General features: G+C 37.9%; 1 protein-coding gene across 1 annotated transcript; it reads right to left on the reverse strand.

Annotated features, from left to right (window-relative positions):
* Position 1: 1 nt before the first annotated feature.
* On the reverse strand, positions 2-15,194 carry LEMD2 (LEM domain nuclear envelope protein 2). The gene is made up of 9 exons (XM_007433809.3): positions 14,114-15,194; positions 12,969-13,009; positions 12,306-12,381; positions 9,295-9,371; positions 8,588-8,667; positions 3,481-3,626; positions 2,140-2,241; positions 1,950-2,052; positions 2-1,380 (listed from the first exon to the last, which is right to left on the reverse strand). Exons 1-9 carry the CDS (start codon positions 15,156-15,158, stop codon positions 1,230-1,232), a joined length of 1,821 nt encoding a protein of 606 aa, XP_007433871.1. The 5' UTR covers positions 15,159-15,194; the 3' UTR covers positions 2-1,229.
* Positions 15,195-15,774: the final 580 nt, after the last annotated feature.

A 15,774-nucleotide genomic window follows, 5' to 3' on the forward strand; every position in this document is an offset into this window, starting at 1 on the left:
CCTCTGCCTCAATTTCAGCTGATTCCAGCAGGAGGCATATAACGAACTGCTGTGAATTGCAGAGACGGCTAACTGCAAATTCCATCCATAAAAATTTCAATTTGGCCAGCAGGGGGAGAAGAAGAGCAAATTTCAAGTTAATACCACCAGTATTCACAAATAAAATATGCCAATTAAAAAAAATGCCAAAAGACCTAAAAATCCTCAACCAAATATGCATCAAGAGGTCCATATATGTATACATTATTATGAAATCATATGTATTCTGGTTACATCCATGGAACAGTAGGCTAAATTCATTATGAAAAAGTAGAAATCTGGAGCCATTGATGGCATGTCATCATACAAGTTACCCAGACTTTACAATGATTCAGCGAAGGTGCATGGAATTTCGCTGCAAGGTTTTCTCCTTGTTAAAATAATTGGCAGAAAAATGAGCCTGGAGAGAAACAAGATGACATATACAAAAACCGTACCATCGTATTGCAGAACAGTTTGTCAGTCACTGAAGCGTTGCCTAAACGCTTGATCAGAGCCTATTGTTTGAATCCAACACTGCAGGCATCCCTAATTGATCTCTCTATACAGTAAAAATACGTTGCTGCATACCGCTCTTCACCAAGCCACTTTAAATACAGTGAAGTCTTTCGTGTTTTTTGCATGTTCAGTTATGTCCTCTGAGCTGACATAATACTACTACTGCCTAAGAAAAAAGCACAACGATTACAAGCCCCTCGTCCCACTTTCCCAATTTGTCTCCAAAGGCACCTAACTTGCCCCCTCTCACCTGTCACCCTATAAGCAGGTGCCAGTATTCTGTACACAGATGCAATTCCTGGCAAATTGATTAGAGTACGTATCTGTTCCTGGCTAGGGCATTTATTTAATGAATAGTTCTTCTCTTTTCTTTACAGGTATCTTTTAGAGTTTCAATACAAATAACAGACTTCTGCATCAGAGAAAAAGTTCTTAATGGCAGCTCTCAATTAAGAAAGTTATTATTTTTTAAAATAATGATATTAGAGAAGACATGTATACATTGGATCTGTCCCAGCGCATCAACATTTACATCCCTTACAGAAAATCGTTACACTGAAGAGTCATTTCTATTTTTCTCAAAAGCATTAACTAGTGTCTGGAGTGCACCTGAGTATGGACGACAGGATCTTCCCTAGCTAGGAGACATCACCCTGCACAGTGTTGAAACATTGTCTTGCCGCAGCTGACAGCTAATGATCAGAGTCAGATAAATAAGACGGTTGTGTCCAACGCCAAACCAACATGTCCTCTCCTGCGACCCTGTGTGATTCAGTCTGAATCCGTGACTCATTGGAAGCAAGAAAATCCACTGCTCGATTCCAAATCTGCTTCATTTTCCTCCTGGGAGGAAAAAAGGGATCTCGTTAAATTAAAGCCATACACGTATGCACAAAGAATATGGATCATCTTTTAAATGTATTTTATAGCTCAGCAGCTAATGATCAGCTGAGAATGGAGGATAAAATGCTCTGATTTAGGACACATAAAAGACAGCATCAATATGGCATCAACCAACTTATAAAAATCCAAGATAAATTTGTAGGCTTATATTAGATCATATGTCATCAGAGTTATAGGCACAATCAGCCAAAATATTAGAATTTTAGGACAACCAATACAATTCAATTTCAAGCTCAGGTCAAACATGAAAGGAAGCATTTTCCCATGAAATGAGTAATCAACTGAAGCAAATAATTCCTATTAAGTTTTTAAAACATACAACTGTGGACATCTATGATAGAGTAGTTATTAATTATGTGTAAAGATGAAATATGCTCTTAGGTATAGCAAATACTGCTGACAAATTATAGGGCAAGTTTGCTTCCTAAAGACAACTGGTTGGCTTCTATGGGGCTACAACATCTACACTGGGAATGTATTAGTAGCCCTGAGCAAAATGAAAAGCTCACCTGTCCTGTGGTGGGATGAGTGTATCTCTGATATGAAGGATGCCCACATACGGGTAGCGTTCCAGATTCTGTTCCCACTCTTTGTAGTGATTTTGGACAGCAGCTATGAAGAATTCAGTATAAGTAATCAGGAAACCATGTATGCATATGAAACTAAGAGGATAATATTTTTTACCAAGAAGAACTCTACCTATGATTTTCTGCACCATCTCATACATGGCCTGCTCTTCTTCTTCCCTTTTCCGCCAGTAATATTTCAGAAGAATCAGAATCCCCCAAAGGAAAACTAAACCTGTAAGAGGAAGCACAAAAATGAGGATCTTTCAAAAATAAATGAGCTGTCTTGCATATAAGATTCTGAGAAAGGAATCTGTTGGCATGTCTTATCTGTTGGCATCAACCAACTTATAAAAATCCAAGATAAATTTGTAGGCTTATATTAGATCATATGTCATCAGAGTTATAGGCACAATCAGCCAAAATATTAGAATTTTAGGACAACCAATACAATTCAGTTTCAAGCTCAGGTTAAACTCTGCTTAAGACAATCATATTTTATAGTCAGGTGCTTCTTGACAGTTGCCAAATAGCTATAAAGTTTTCATTACTTGAAGATTTAACAAAACCTGATCACGTATTAAAAACACAAAGTAGCTTTGGCAGTTGGGGTTGATTTGTCTCACCATGTACATACAATGCATATTTAAACTAATAAAGAATCTTGTAGCACCTAACACATTTATTATTGCAAGAAACATAAATGGACTGTAGTCAACTTCATTTTGCATCTAACTGAAGTGGATTATAGTCCCTGAAAGCTTACACCATACCAAGTTTGTTAGCCTTTAAAGTGCAATAAAATTCTTGGTTTGCTGCAACAAAATACATTTGGAATCATATATATTGTTATGAGTGTTTATGCTTTTACAAAGGAGTAAATACATCTACATCCTTCTAATTATATTAGAGCAATAAACATGAGATTATTCATTTTATTAAAATTATGCTGACTGAAAGTCACAAGCTTCAAAACTAAGGGAAATCTGAATCCCAGCTTCTTCAGATCATGTAGCCCAAAGCTACATCCATTATAGCATAATGCAGCTCTAAAACCAGAGAAGTGATAACTTCTTATTCTTGCTATCACTTATATTATTCACAACCTTTTCAGGGAATCCTCTGTACTGTGAATATACTAGAACTGTTTAACCTTTTCTAGATTACCATAATACATGACTCAGAACATAAATATTGCAACTAGTAAGAAAAATACAGGCCTTGACAATGCCTGATAAGATGGGGAAGAAAATCTACTCTGCTAAACACCTGAACACAAATTTGTGAAGTGGTGGTGCACACAGAGACCCTTGGTTTTTTTAAACAGATAAATAATAGAGGAAACAATTGTTAGCATGCTCCCAGATATTAGATCACAAGACTAATTATTCAGAATGTTTAGGTCTTTTTAAGGTCTTGAATTGCACAAGGCACACACACAGGCTATCAACAATACCCCCCCCCGCAAACTTACTCCAAAAGAATATAAATAAGTTTGTAACAGCTGTGCATAGTGCCCGATGAAATCGACAGCCTAACCCCATCCGAGGACGGGTAGATTCAAGACATACCACTTGCTTCACAGTGGTTACTGGTTCTGAAGGCTCGCTGCCTTGTAACCTGATAGAGAGAAGAAAGATTCCTTTTGAACAATGCAAAAAATCTAATGAGTCATAGTAATCAGAATTACAAAAATGTTGAGGCTGCTCATTTTTCAATCACAATTATGAAAGATTTGAGTTCTTATTGTAACCTCTTTGGAACATTTCATCACTGGCTTCTTAATAAGGTGTTAGATATGGCTTTGGAAAGCAATAGCATAGCAAAGTAACCTGGCAAAAAAAGTCCTCCTCATACTTTTCACTATATATTAAACTTTTAAAGTGACTGCACAAAAAGCAAATTATATTCATGTCAGTCTATGTTTCTTGGAAGAAATTATTAAAGCCAAATTAGATGGAAAATTAAAAAAAAATATACAGGCAGTCCTCAGTTAACAGCTGAAACTGGGACAGGGAACTCTGTCACTAAGCGACATGGTTGTAAAGTGAAAAATCACATGACCATATCAACTTACGATGGCAGTTCCATTAAGTGAATCATGCATGGTCGTTAAGTGCGATATCACGTGACTGCAACTTGTGACTTCCAGCCAGCTTCCCCATTGATTTTGCTTGTCGGAAGCCGGCTGTGAAAGTCACAAATGGCGATCATATGACTGTGGTATGCTGCAAGTGTTGTAATTGCGCGCTGGTTGCCAAGCACCCAAATTGCAATCACGTGTCCACAGGGATGCTGTGATGGCTGCAACTTTGAGGACCAGCTGTAGATCTCGTTCACCACTGTGGTAACTTCGAATGGTTACAGAACAAGTAGCTGCTAAGCGAGGACTACCTGTACTTGAATTAAAATTTGAAAACTTTCAGGGAAAGGGCAAAAAATATCACATCTTTATTTTAAAATATGAGATAAATCCACATAATGTGATACAAATGATTTCAGCCCCCAAATAAAGTACTGAGTATTTTCTCTTGGGTTAGCTGTGCTAGAAAAGAAATGGAAAAGGACATTTGAAGAAAGGATATGCCAAAGAGTAAGAGGAAGCAGTGGATAGGAGAGAAGGGACTTGAATCTAAGAGGATGTTATCTGATAGTGAAGAAGTATGAATAGCTATGCAGGGAGTAATCACTCTTCTTGATGACATCTGAGTGCATACATATGGTATTTAGAATCTGTACATGTATATATAAAGTAATTTCAAGCATAGATTGGAAGCAAAGAGAGCTGAGAAAGAGAAGAAATACCTTTACAGTGTGGATCAACAAGTAGTACAGCTATACTTATTGTCTATAGCCCATATTTAGGGAGAATCGCTATAAGAGGCCTAGAGAAATGCAGTAGAAGTCACAGTTTCCAATTTTTAATGCTTTTTAACAAGCATTAACCAAGCAATCCAGATGATCATATTTTGGATAGCTAACTGATGTTACACCAGAGCTGCAAGTCATAAACTAAACACAGAAAATCTGTTCTCTAAATCACAGGTGAGACTAATCAGTTCTCAAACTGGCACATTTCATCAGTTTTAACTATTTGATTATATTACCTAAGACTAAAAATCTAAAAAATGTGTAAGCAAGCTCTGCTACATATTTGCTTCTGCTTTTAACAGAACACTGTCAAGTAAGTTCATGCATTTGTTGAAATATTAGCAACAGCTTTTTAAAATGCTGTACATTCTTATTGAGTTTCACACTGATCCAGTTCTTGTAGCTTAATCTGTTTAAGTGTTGATGAAATTCTTAATTATGGTGAACACAGAGGTGGAGAGTATATTTTGTGTTTCCAAACTATAACCTGTAACACTGAAGAAAATCTTAGTTAGAAAATACTGAGTTCTATTCTACCAGCCATTCTAAGCAAGTTCCTAATGGAATAGCATTTAACAGTAGGGATTCTTCACATACAAAGAATGGAGAAACATAACACAGTTTCAAACGTTAGACTACAGCCAAGTTTTAGATAATGAGTTTAAGGAGGAGTAGCATTTTGCTACTGCTAAAGCCTCATGTATACCAACAATTCCATAGCTTGGACAGAATTATCAATGCTGGGACATTAGTATTAAAATGTGATAAAAACTAGGAACTACAGCTTTGTATATACTGGTTTATATGAAAATACAACTGATACTCATTGGGATCACTTTCAAACTACTATGTCTATATCCATAATATTTAGATCCTGCCAGCCTAAAATTCTGTACAAACTTTTTGGTAGAAATCAAACGGACTTCAACATTTCTACAAACACAACAGTAAATAATTTCTATGTACAAATATGACATATTTTGCTTCAGTGAACGCTTAAAGGTCTTAGCACATAATATCACAAATGTAAATTATTTTCAAATCATTAGAGCTATAGTAGCTTTACTCAGTGAATGCCAAGTGAGTTGAGATTTCTCTGAAAGAGCATAGGAATTGAGAGCAATTACTTTGTGAGAACTGAAGCAATTATTGTTAAGCAGGTTTTAACAATAATTCCTTTGGTAGATGGGAGGCCATGTAAATGTGTTTAGTATATAAATAAGCAAACAAATCTAGTATAAAAGGCATAAACTCATGCTTCTACAAACAAATGAATTCCAAAACAATAGCAAGTTTGAAATTTGAATCGCAAATCTAATTAAAAAAAGTTGTGAGGCTTCAACAGCAACTTTTCTAGGCAGAATTTCAAGTATTCATTTCCAAAGAAAGCATTTTTAGCACAAAAAGAAACAGTTAAGATACTTTGAGTAGAGTAATTTTAGCATACTTGCTGACTTGTCCCCAAATAACTGCAAAGGGATGCACTTCAAATTGCTATTATCCATTCTTCTTGCTCAATAAAATTAATATGCTTTCAAACAGCTCATCTGCATCTGAGAGTTAAGTATTCAGGTGGGCTCCCTGCCTGTACTGAGTAGCTCTTGATATCTCCCTCATAGTTCAAGAGAATACTCTATAATTTCAGGATGAGACAGGCAAAAAGTCCTTATAAATATATAATCGGCACTCAGAGATACTTTCTTTAAGACTAAGCAAAACTTAAGGGGGCTTTGCATAGAGTAATGTTTGGTCTCCAGATACAGTTGTACAGCCAATAAACTTCAAACACAAAGGGAATATGCTGGTTCACGGAGAATTAATTCAAGTCAGCAAGGAAGTCATCAAGCGTGCCAATGAGAGTGCTTTCAGAACACGCAATTGAGACCATCCATTTTTTTATTTGTAGAATGTGAACTATCCCACATAAGTAAACTGGAATATCTCCGGTGAATCTCCAAAAATCAGACCATATGAAACCATACCTACTAAGCTCATATTCCTACTACTTTTAAAGAAAAAAATAAAGCCAAGATATTAAACACTAAATACTTAAAATGAAGAGCAGAGAATAAGGGATTGGAATATGTATTATTTTTCCCATAAAATCAGAAAAGGTACCATCTCTTTTTATTCCAAAAAGACTGTCACATATTCAACTACTGGTATTTCAGACAACACAGAGAAAAGCAGATTCATATGATCCCACTCCAACCTCCACGGTGAAAGAATCTGAGAAGAGTGCTACATGGTTTTGCCCTCACCAGTGAAAGATGCAGTGGAAATATCTCCCAATTCTACATTCAACAATCTGAGAATGGGTCCTATGCTGATTTGTGCATGTAAAGTTTCTTCATACAATGAGAGACCTGACCGAATCAGGCTTTGCTCTCCCATGGAGGAAAGCTATAGGAGTACATGAAGGGATTATGTCCCTTTCCCATTTCAGCCAAACATATGGAGAGTATTTTTTATCATAGCTCTCAACAGACTGCACAATTTAAATGCATAAGGCAGATATCATCCCTACAATTCCAACATTTCTTTCCATTTTCTTTCAGTACAGGGAGGAAGGGTAATGGGAATCTTTGAAAAGATTCAAAAGATTCTGAAGTTTTTATTTCTAACACACTGAAATCCAGACTATATAATATGATCTGATGAGGCTTCCGGCTGAGGAATGGCACCTGGTCAATATATTTTAACTGTTAAAATATATGTTTGAATGAATAATTTATTATGCAGAGGTTTATCCCACAGTTTTCAAACTTCTGGCACTTCATAATAAAGTACTCAGTGGAAACAATGACTAAAAATAATAATTAGCATAGCAACATTTGATTAATTGGTTAAATTAGTAAATTATTAGAAATCTTTGATCAACTAAAGTTTTTTATGATTAACTGGACAGCACTATTTTAAATTTTAAAAAACTCTTTTTCTTAACAAAAGAAGGCAAGTAATAGATACCATCTTTGAAAAAGTTTATTGTTTCTTTCACACTGTGCAGGGAATGTCTCTTTTAGGATAGTGCCTGTTATTAAACAGAGGTTATCATCTGAAAGTGATGTTTTCTATTTCATTACTCTCATTTTATTTTATACAAATTTGGATTTCTCTAATTATGCAATAGACCTAAAAATAATACTTAGCATTTATATACTATAAATTATATATTATATTATATATAATATTAAAGCTCTTATATTAAAGCCCTTCACATATAATAGTTACTTGCAACAATTCTGTATGACAAGCCTAAGGAGATCCAAGATTAGCAAATTCCTAATTCAGAGTTATCTCTTAGCTAAAGTGAAAATAAGCTAAGCTTCATTGCTTAAGCTGCCATAGATATAAAGAACTTAACCATTCTTAAGAAAACCGTACATTTTATGAACTATGAAACAGCACAGACTATCCACCATCAAAATGTGACATTCTAGATGCTCGATAATCCACATTTTCACAAACTGAGGCAGGTAATTTGATGGGTTTCAAGATATGCAGGCAATATCCATGTTGATCTAAATAAAAGTGTCATGTAGTGCCAGATTTCAGCAGATTCTAAAAAGCAGAGATCGTTATAGAGAAAAATTTCCCTTATCTTCCAAACTGTTTCAATGCTTTCAGTTTTACAGAAAACGGAGCAAGCATATCTTTTAGATTTCAAGGGATAGTGGTATATTCAATACTGATGGCTCTTAATCACTTACCAAATTCCTGAATCCTTGTGACTGTCTAGTAACCACTGTAACGCATCCTCAAATTTTTCTATTGAATAGCCAGTCACATTCTGTAAGAAAGCATGCCCCCAAATTTAAGGTCATCTACATTAATCTATGAATGAAATATTTTGTATAAATGTATTACTACCCTCTATTTACATTATTATTCTACTGTTTGCCCTCAAGAAAATTAAATTTAAAAATTAAAGATAATATGTATGCACTTCAAGATACCATTTCTCTTACATTTGTTTTTATTTGGCCCATCCTTTTATGAATACTATACAACTACTTCAGTAACCTTATACATGCATTTACATGAATGTATCTTGTTGAAAAGCTAAAGACCTATGACACAGTAACTATAATTTTATAACCAGTGCAGATAAAATCACAGTGCAGTGATTTTATATAAATATAGTATTCTTAACTACAGATATTACTGAAAACTAAAAAGGAGAAAACCTGTTTTTTAAACAAAAATAGATAAATGCTAGCAGCTCTAAAATATGGGAATTCTCTGGTTTCTCAAGTGGAAAAGAACAGCAAATATGAGCAGATACATTATTTGGGCTTCTCAAAGAAAGTAACTGAAAAGAAATGGCTTGGGGGAAAACCACAAAAGCTGATGGGGGGGGGACTGAAAGCATTTTTCTTGAAGATAACAAATAGAAATATATTCCAGTACTCCTTACCTCTATATAGTCCTTGGTCTCACTAAACGGCATGCATTTACTTTCTAAATTCTCAGGATTTCCACACTCAAAATTGCCTAGGAAAAAGAAAAAAAAAGTTACCAGATGGAAAGAACCCACCTTTAGACAATTATGAAATGTGCCAAACAATATGAAAGCTCTGAGCCAAGTTTCCTTTTATATCACTTTAATAATTGTTCAAAATACTTCTGTAGATCATATCCTAAATTGTATATATGTTTTATATAGGCTAGCAAAATAAAATCACATTCTCATGTTAATCATTATTTAAGGAAATACTAGAGGAACAGAGAAATAATTGACACTTTCTGCAAAACACATGGCTCTAAAACAAGAGCCTAATGCCAATAAAGCTAATGTTTGTTACTTGCTTTTTCCTTTCCAATTCCCTTTTCCTTCTTTATTATGTCCCTGTAGATTATAATCTTAAGAGTAGAAACTTAATAAAACAAAAACAAAAAATCTGTTCTGGGAGCCTAAATAAAAAGTTCTATTTACATTGTCTCAACAACAGGATCTTAAAAGTTTATATTCTGACAGTTCTACCATATGCTGATGAGCCAATTCAAACATTATATTTAAACTGCAAATGGCTTAATTCTTCAACAATATAACAGATTAATGGGAAAAATTAAGTTTATTTTTATCAAATACTTGAGGTACCCTCTCTAATCATGCTTCTTTGGACTTACTCCCCACTAAGTGTGCACAGGATTGCAGTTTAGGGTAGCTAGGACACTTTTTAATGCAGAAAAAAGTGTTACCTAACAGTAGCTTTCATTTTAACAATACATTTTCTATAATGCAGGCTAGAATGAACATAGGCTGAGAAAAATGAATTAGCTTGAAAGAAAAGGGAGTGAATGGGGTGTTACTATAAGAAAAAATATTCCAAGCAAAAGAATTTAAAAAATAGAAATGTTTACATCAAGATACTATCTGGAGAATGAAACTAAACAGTGGGACATTCAGAAAAGATAAAAGGAAATACTCTTCTATCCACCACATAGTTAAATAGTAGCCAGGGCTGTCAACTTGGACAGCTTTAACCTGGGCTTCAACAAATTCATGGAGGTAAACCCTATCAGTGATTCTAAGTCAGAAAAGCTACGTATTACTTTCAGCATTCCAAGCAGTATGCCTCTCAATTCCAACTAACCCAAGCAACAAGTGGAGCTGCTGTTGCATTATGGCCTAATTTTAGGCTTCTAGTAGATATGCAGATGTTCATTATAGAAACAGAGTGCTGCCTTTAGGTCTAATCCAGCATGCCTTACATTCACTACTTACTTACTTACTTATTAAATTTTTCCCCTGCCCATCTCCCCCCAGTGGGGGAACTCTGGGCGACACACACACAACATTAAAACCATAAATATATATAAATACATAAAACATCAATTTAAAAAACATTATTAAAAAAGGAAAAGGAGAGTCCAAGAAAATGAAGAATCTGGGGCTGAAGACAGCAGGCCTCTATGGGGCTAGCCATCCCCACGCTTGAAGTATTCCCTCCCCACCCTAGGCCAAGTGGCAGAATCAGGTCTTCAAAGCCCTACGGAAGGCCAGGAGTGAGGGGGCCAATTGCACCTCCGGGGACAGAATGTTCCAAAGAGCGGGGGCTACCGTAGAGAAGGCCCGCCTTCTGGACCCCGCTAATCGGAGTTCTTTTATTGAGGGGGTCCAAAGCATGCCTTTTCTGTGTGATCGGGTGGGACGGGTTGAAGTCACGGGGGAGAGGCGGTACCTTAGGTAACCTGGTCCCATGCCATGTAGGGCTTTAAAGGTGATAACCAATACCTTGAATTGGACCTGGAAGTAAACTGGTACCCAATGCAGCTTGCGGAGCAGTGGTGTTACATGGGCCCTCCTTGGGGCTCCAAAAATAGCCCGTGCAGCTGCATTCTGGACCAGCTGTAGCTTCCGGATACTCTTCAAGGGTAGCCCCATGCAGAGCGCATTGCAGTAGTCTACCTGGGAGATAACAAGGGCATGAGTGACTGTTCGAAGGGCATCCCGATCCAGGAAAGGGAGTAACTGATGCACAGCCCGAAGTTGTGCAAAGGCCCTCCTTGCCACGGCTGCCACCTGCTCTTCAAGCAGGAGCCGTGAGTCTAGGAGGACCCCCAGATTACGCACTAGGTCTGTCTGGGGCAGTGTTACCCCATCCAGCACTAAAGATGACAAAGTCCCAGATACAGAGGAGCCATTAACCCACAGCCACTCCATCTTCAGCTGAAGCCTGTTGTTCCCCATCCAGATCCTTACAGCCTCCAGGCACTGCAAAAGGGCAGTCACGGCATCACTTACTTCACCTGGGATGGAGATGTATAATTGCGTATCATCAGCATACTGATGATACCTCATCCCATGATGGTGGATGATCTCACCCAGCGGTTCAATCAGATGTTGAAAAGGAGCAGAGAGAAAACCGAACCCTGCGGCATCCCACAAAGGAGGGGCCAAGGATGGGACCTCTCGCTCCCTATCACCACCGATTGGGATCAGCCCTGAAGAAAGGAAGTGAACCAGCACAATACTGTGCCGCCCATCCCCAATTCCCTGAGTTGTCCCAACAGGATACCGTGGTTGACGGTATCGAAAGCCATTGAGAGATCAAGGAGAGCGAGGATAGTCGCACTTCCACCATCCCACTCTCGCCAGAGATCATCCATAAGTGCGACCAATGCCATTTCCTTTCCATAACCGGGCCTGAAACCTGACTGGAAAGGATCCAGATAATCTATTTCCTCCAGAACCCTTTGGAGCTGTGATGCCACCACTTTCTCAACCACCTTCCCCAAAAAGGGGAGGTGGTAGACTGGATGAAAATTGTCCAGTACAGTAGGATCCAGGGAGGGTTTCTTGAGGAGGGGGTGCACCAACGCCTCCTTAAAGGCAACTGGAAACATATAAAATTCTTATATTTAAATTTCTTACCCATATTGGTAGAAATCATCATTTTTATACTCAGATTGATCAGAACTCACCAGCTTGAGTTGCAAGATAGTTGTACAACTCATACAATATTGTCACTAAAATTTCTTCTTGTTTTTCCCGACAGTACTGAAAAAATAGAGGGGGGGAAAAAAAAACAGTAAATAGCTCTTTTAAATTATTGAATCATTTTGCAGTGATACAGAGTAGGTTTAATATGTATCAGTCCCCTTCATAATATCCGGAGTGCAAATACAGTACAAGTATGAATCTAAAAAATACAGTCTATGCATGATGTTGCAAAATCAGAGGGCTAGCCATTTAAATACAATTCTGTATCGAGATTTGTCTTTTTCAGCTATGTACTGTGGAAAAAATCACCTATAGTCGCAAACAGGAGACATTATAGATCACCAGCTCTATTTTAGCTTGTTTTGAAAAGTAACTGATAAAATCCTTGTCAAAAATCTTATCTTTCTTATAAATTATTAAAGCATATTTATATAAAAACAAGGATTTAGCTCTGCAGAACTGTAGATTTATGGAGTTTGAATGATTCTTTATACTAACCTGACAAAAACAGTCTATTAATTCCATATCAATGAATTATTAAATTGTATTGTGAAAACAGAAGAGGCTCACTTATATAACATCCCTAATACTAAGTGGCTGGTACACTACGGTTAAGAACTAAATTTATATGACGCTTAACTTACAGTATCTGTACTTTTTTCACAATCCATGGTCAACAGCTTTACTGTGAATGAAAATAAACAATTAGTTACTTGTCAGTACATATACAGAATAACTGTTATTCCTTTGGACTTTATTTTTAACAATAAGCGTAAGCCTGACATGTTTCTTAAAAATGCCCATTTTATCGAATGGGCCTTAACCAAGTGGGGTGTGTAGAACACTAAGCCTTAAATTGCAACTAATTACTTATCTTCCCACTAATTTAAAGGAAATTATTCACACACCAATAGTATTAAACAAGATAAATTAGTCACATTCTACATTCATGTCAAAATAGGGATAGTAGTTTACTTTGAAGGTTATCTGGGATTTTAATCACAGACCAAAAACGTAATTTAAATTCTTGAACTTTTATGACTTAAAACAGACAAATTTTGACAGAGACTTATGCTGCCATACTAAAGAAAAATATGCATGTTACATCAATGAAAGCTTATAATTTGTCCACTCATAAATGTATGAATAACCGCATTAGTTGATTATTGAGATAGGTTCCTTGATATGAGGGCTAGAGCTTGTATTATTTGCCAAATGGAAACGAATGCTGCTCAGAATTTTTTTTTTAAAGAGGGGCACTGTTTACAATTATTTGTGTTCAGTATGTACACTTTTTCCTGAATGTTTTGCAAAAGCAAAGTGACCTCAAAAAATTGGGTGCTAAACCAATCATGGACCCCCTTTGTTGAAGTAACTATTATGATTCTGTAGTAGTGGTTTGATATAATGAAACAAATATCCAATAAAAGCTACCCAAAACTCAGGCTTACTGTGCAGTCAGTTTTAAATAATATGGGTAAGCAGACATACTAAACTCTCAAATTGATAACATACGGTCTTTATAATATTTGGCCTCACAATAAATAGGAAGGCCATCCTAAGCTAGTGTTCTGGGAAAAAAATTCTCACAACATATCTCACATTCATTATTAGCCTTGAAAGGCCTGAAGCCAATTGTACTTGTAAATGCAATATATCTATAAACAGCTTGAATTAAGGAATGGAATAATGAAACTATGATGAAATTAGGAGGAGGGGAGGGGGGAACTGAGACTGAAAAGGAAAGGAGATAAAGTATGTCTACAAGAGGGTTAAATACTACACGTACAATTCTCCATGGACCCTTCCAGGTGAGCAGGTCCCATCATCTTCACCCAAAGGATGCCCAAGAAAATTACCAGCAGCACTAAGGTTGCCACCCACAGGAACCAGGACAAATAAAATTCTAGGCCTTTGCCCTTTCTTCCGGGGCTCTGAGCTTGATGTTTCTGACCTACATACTGCCGAGTCCCATCCCAACGGGTGCCAAAACTTAAATCTCTTTCTGCTCTTGTCCCCAAGAGCGTTTTGGCACTTCTGGAAGCTCCTTCTTTCTCTCCTCTTCTTGGAAGCCTATAGGTTAATTCTTCTCCGATTCTTTGTGTTACTGAGGGGCTGGGAGGTGTCCATCTCTCGCTTGCTAAACTGCCCCAATTACTAAACCTTACTGTGCCTTCTCCTGTTCTTGATTCCCACGAAGGGATGGGGTTCAGGCTCTGCTCCTTTTCCCACCACTTGCCAGAGCTTAAACCCTCTTCGCTCGAGGGCACTGCTCTCCATGGGGTACCAGAAATTAATCTATTTGCCATTGCCCCTCTCTGATACGGGGGTGTAGGGCCCTCATCTGCCTCTAATTGGGTTCTTCTTGAGGCGAATCCAGTACTTAGCCTCCAGGGGCTGCTGGGTGTAGCCCCCTCTCTAGCCGGCAAGTGGATCCTCCCAGGAGTTAAACTAGTCTCGATCGGCCAATGGTTCCTCTGAGCAAGCCTTCTACTCCCTGTCGCTGCCTCCCTGCGCGACGACTCGTAGTCGCTCCTCTCCTCTTCGTCCTCGCCCTCATCGTCCTCACTCTCCCTCCTAACCAAGATGTGGGCCCGGGGGGTCGCTTTGGGGCCGACCCGGGCGGCCGTTGCGGGCCTCACGGAGCTACTTGGGCTCGGAGGGACCGCTCGGGAGCTGGCGCGGCTCCTTAGCCCGGCTGCCACCTCAGCCCGCAGACGGGTGAGTTTCTTGGCATAGAGTTTTCGGGTGGAATCGGTAATCGGGCCCGGCTGGTAGCCAAGGGCCAGCAGCTCCGCCCGCAGCTCTGCATCTGACAGCCCCACTGCGGCCATAGCCAGAGAGACCCACGAAACACCACCCGGAAGTAGTACCGCCCGACCGAGGAAGGACTACCGCCATCCCGGTAGTGGCAAAGCCATTTCACAGGAATCAAGGCGAGTTCCGCCCTTACTGTTTAGCACCGCCATATCGAGAAGGTCAAAATCAGACTTGCAATGGGACGAGAAGCGCCTTTTTGGTTTAAAAATATATATTTGAAAGTTAGAAACCCAGCCTAGAGAAATGCACTTCCTTTACATGTCAGATCACATTGAAGAAGCTCTGCCATGTAAACTAAGACTTTTTTTTTTTATCTCATTGAATGTAAAGTTTAAAAGAAGTTGGTTAATTTTCATCCATAAAACAAACACGCTATTGTTTTCGTACCTGTCAATCACATTCATGCATACGTTACGCATGTGTAGTACAAAGAATAAGATTGCAATACAGTATTATGGGTACTTATCTAGGAGCATGCCTACTTCCTTTGGAGTAAAGAAAGATTTGGTTTTAAAGCATTGTTTGAAAGCGCTCTCTGTATAATACTGATATAAATGTAGGGAATGCAAGGAATAATAACATCAACACAGAGAGGAGGAGGGCTATTCTTTTGTCCAACATTACTCTGTC

Source organism: Python bivittatus, unplaced genomic scaffold (genome assembly GCF_059951505.1).
Source record: "Python bivittatus isolate LINGU-HERP-01145 unplaced genomic scaffold, Pbiv_v1 ctg000700_np1212, whole genome shotgun sequence".
NCBI classification, from domain to species: domain Eukaryota; kingdom Metazoa; phylum Chordata; class Lepidosauria; order Squamata; family Pythonidae; genus Python; species Python bivittatus.

Bases quoted from the DNA above. Each gene is read 5' to 3' on its own strand.
- LEMD2 (XM_007433809.3), bottom strand. From the start codon at position 15,158: ATGGCCGCAGTGGGGCTGTCAGATGCAGAGCTGCGGGCGGAGCTGCTG. The intron at 9,372-12,305 runs GTGAGTTCTGAT...TCTTTTTCCTAG, and splicing joins CTATCTTGCAACTCAAGCTG to GCAATTTTGAGTGTGGAAAT. The intron at 8,668-9,294 runs GTAAGGAGTACT...GCTTTCTTACAG, and splicing joins AGACCAAGGACTATATAGAG to AATGTGACTGGCTATTCAAT.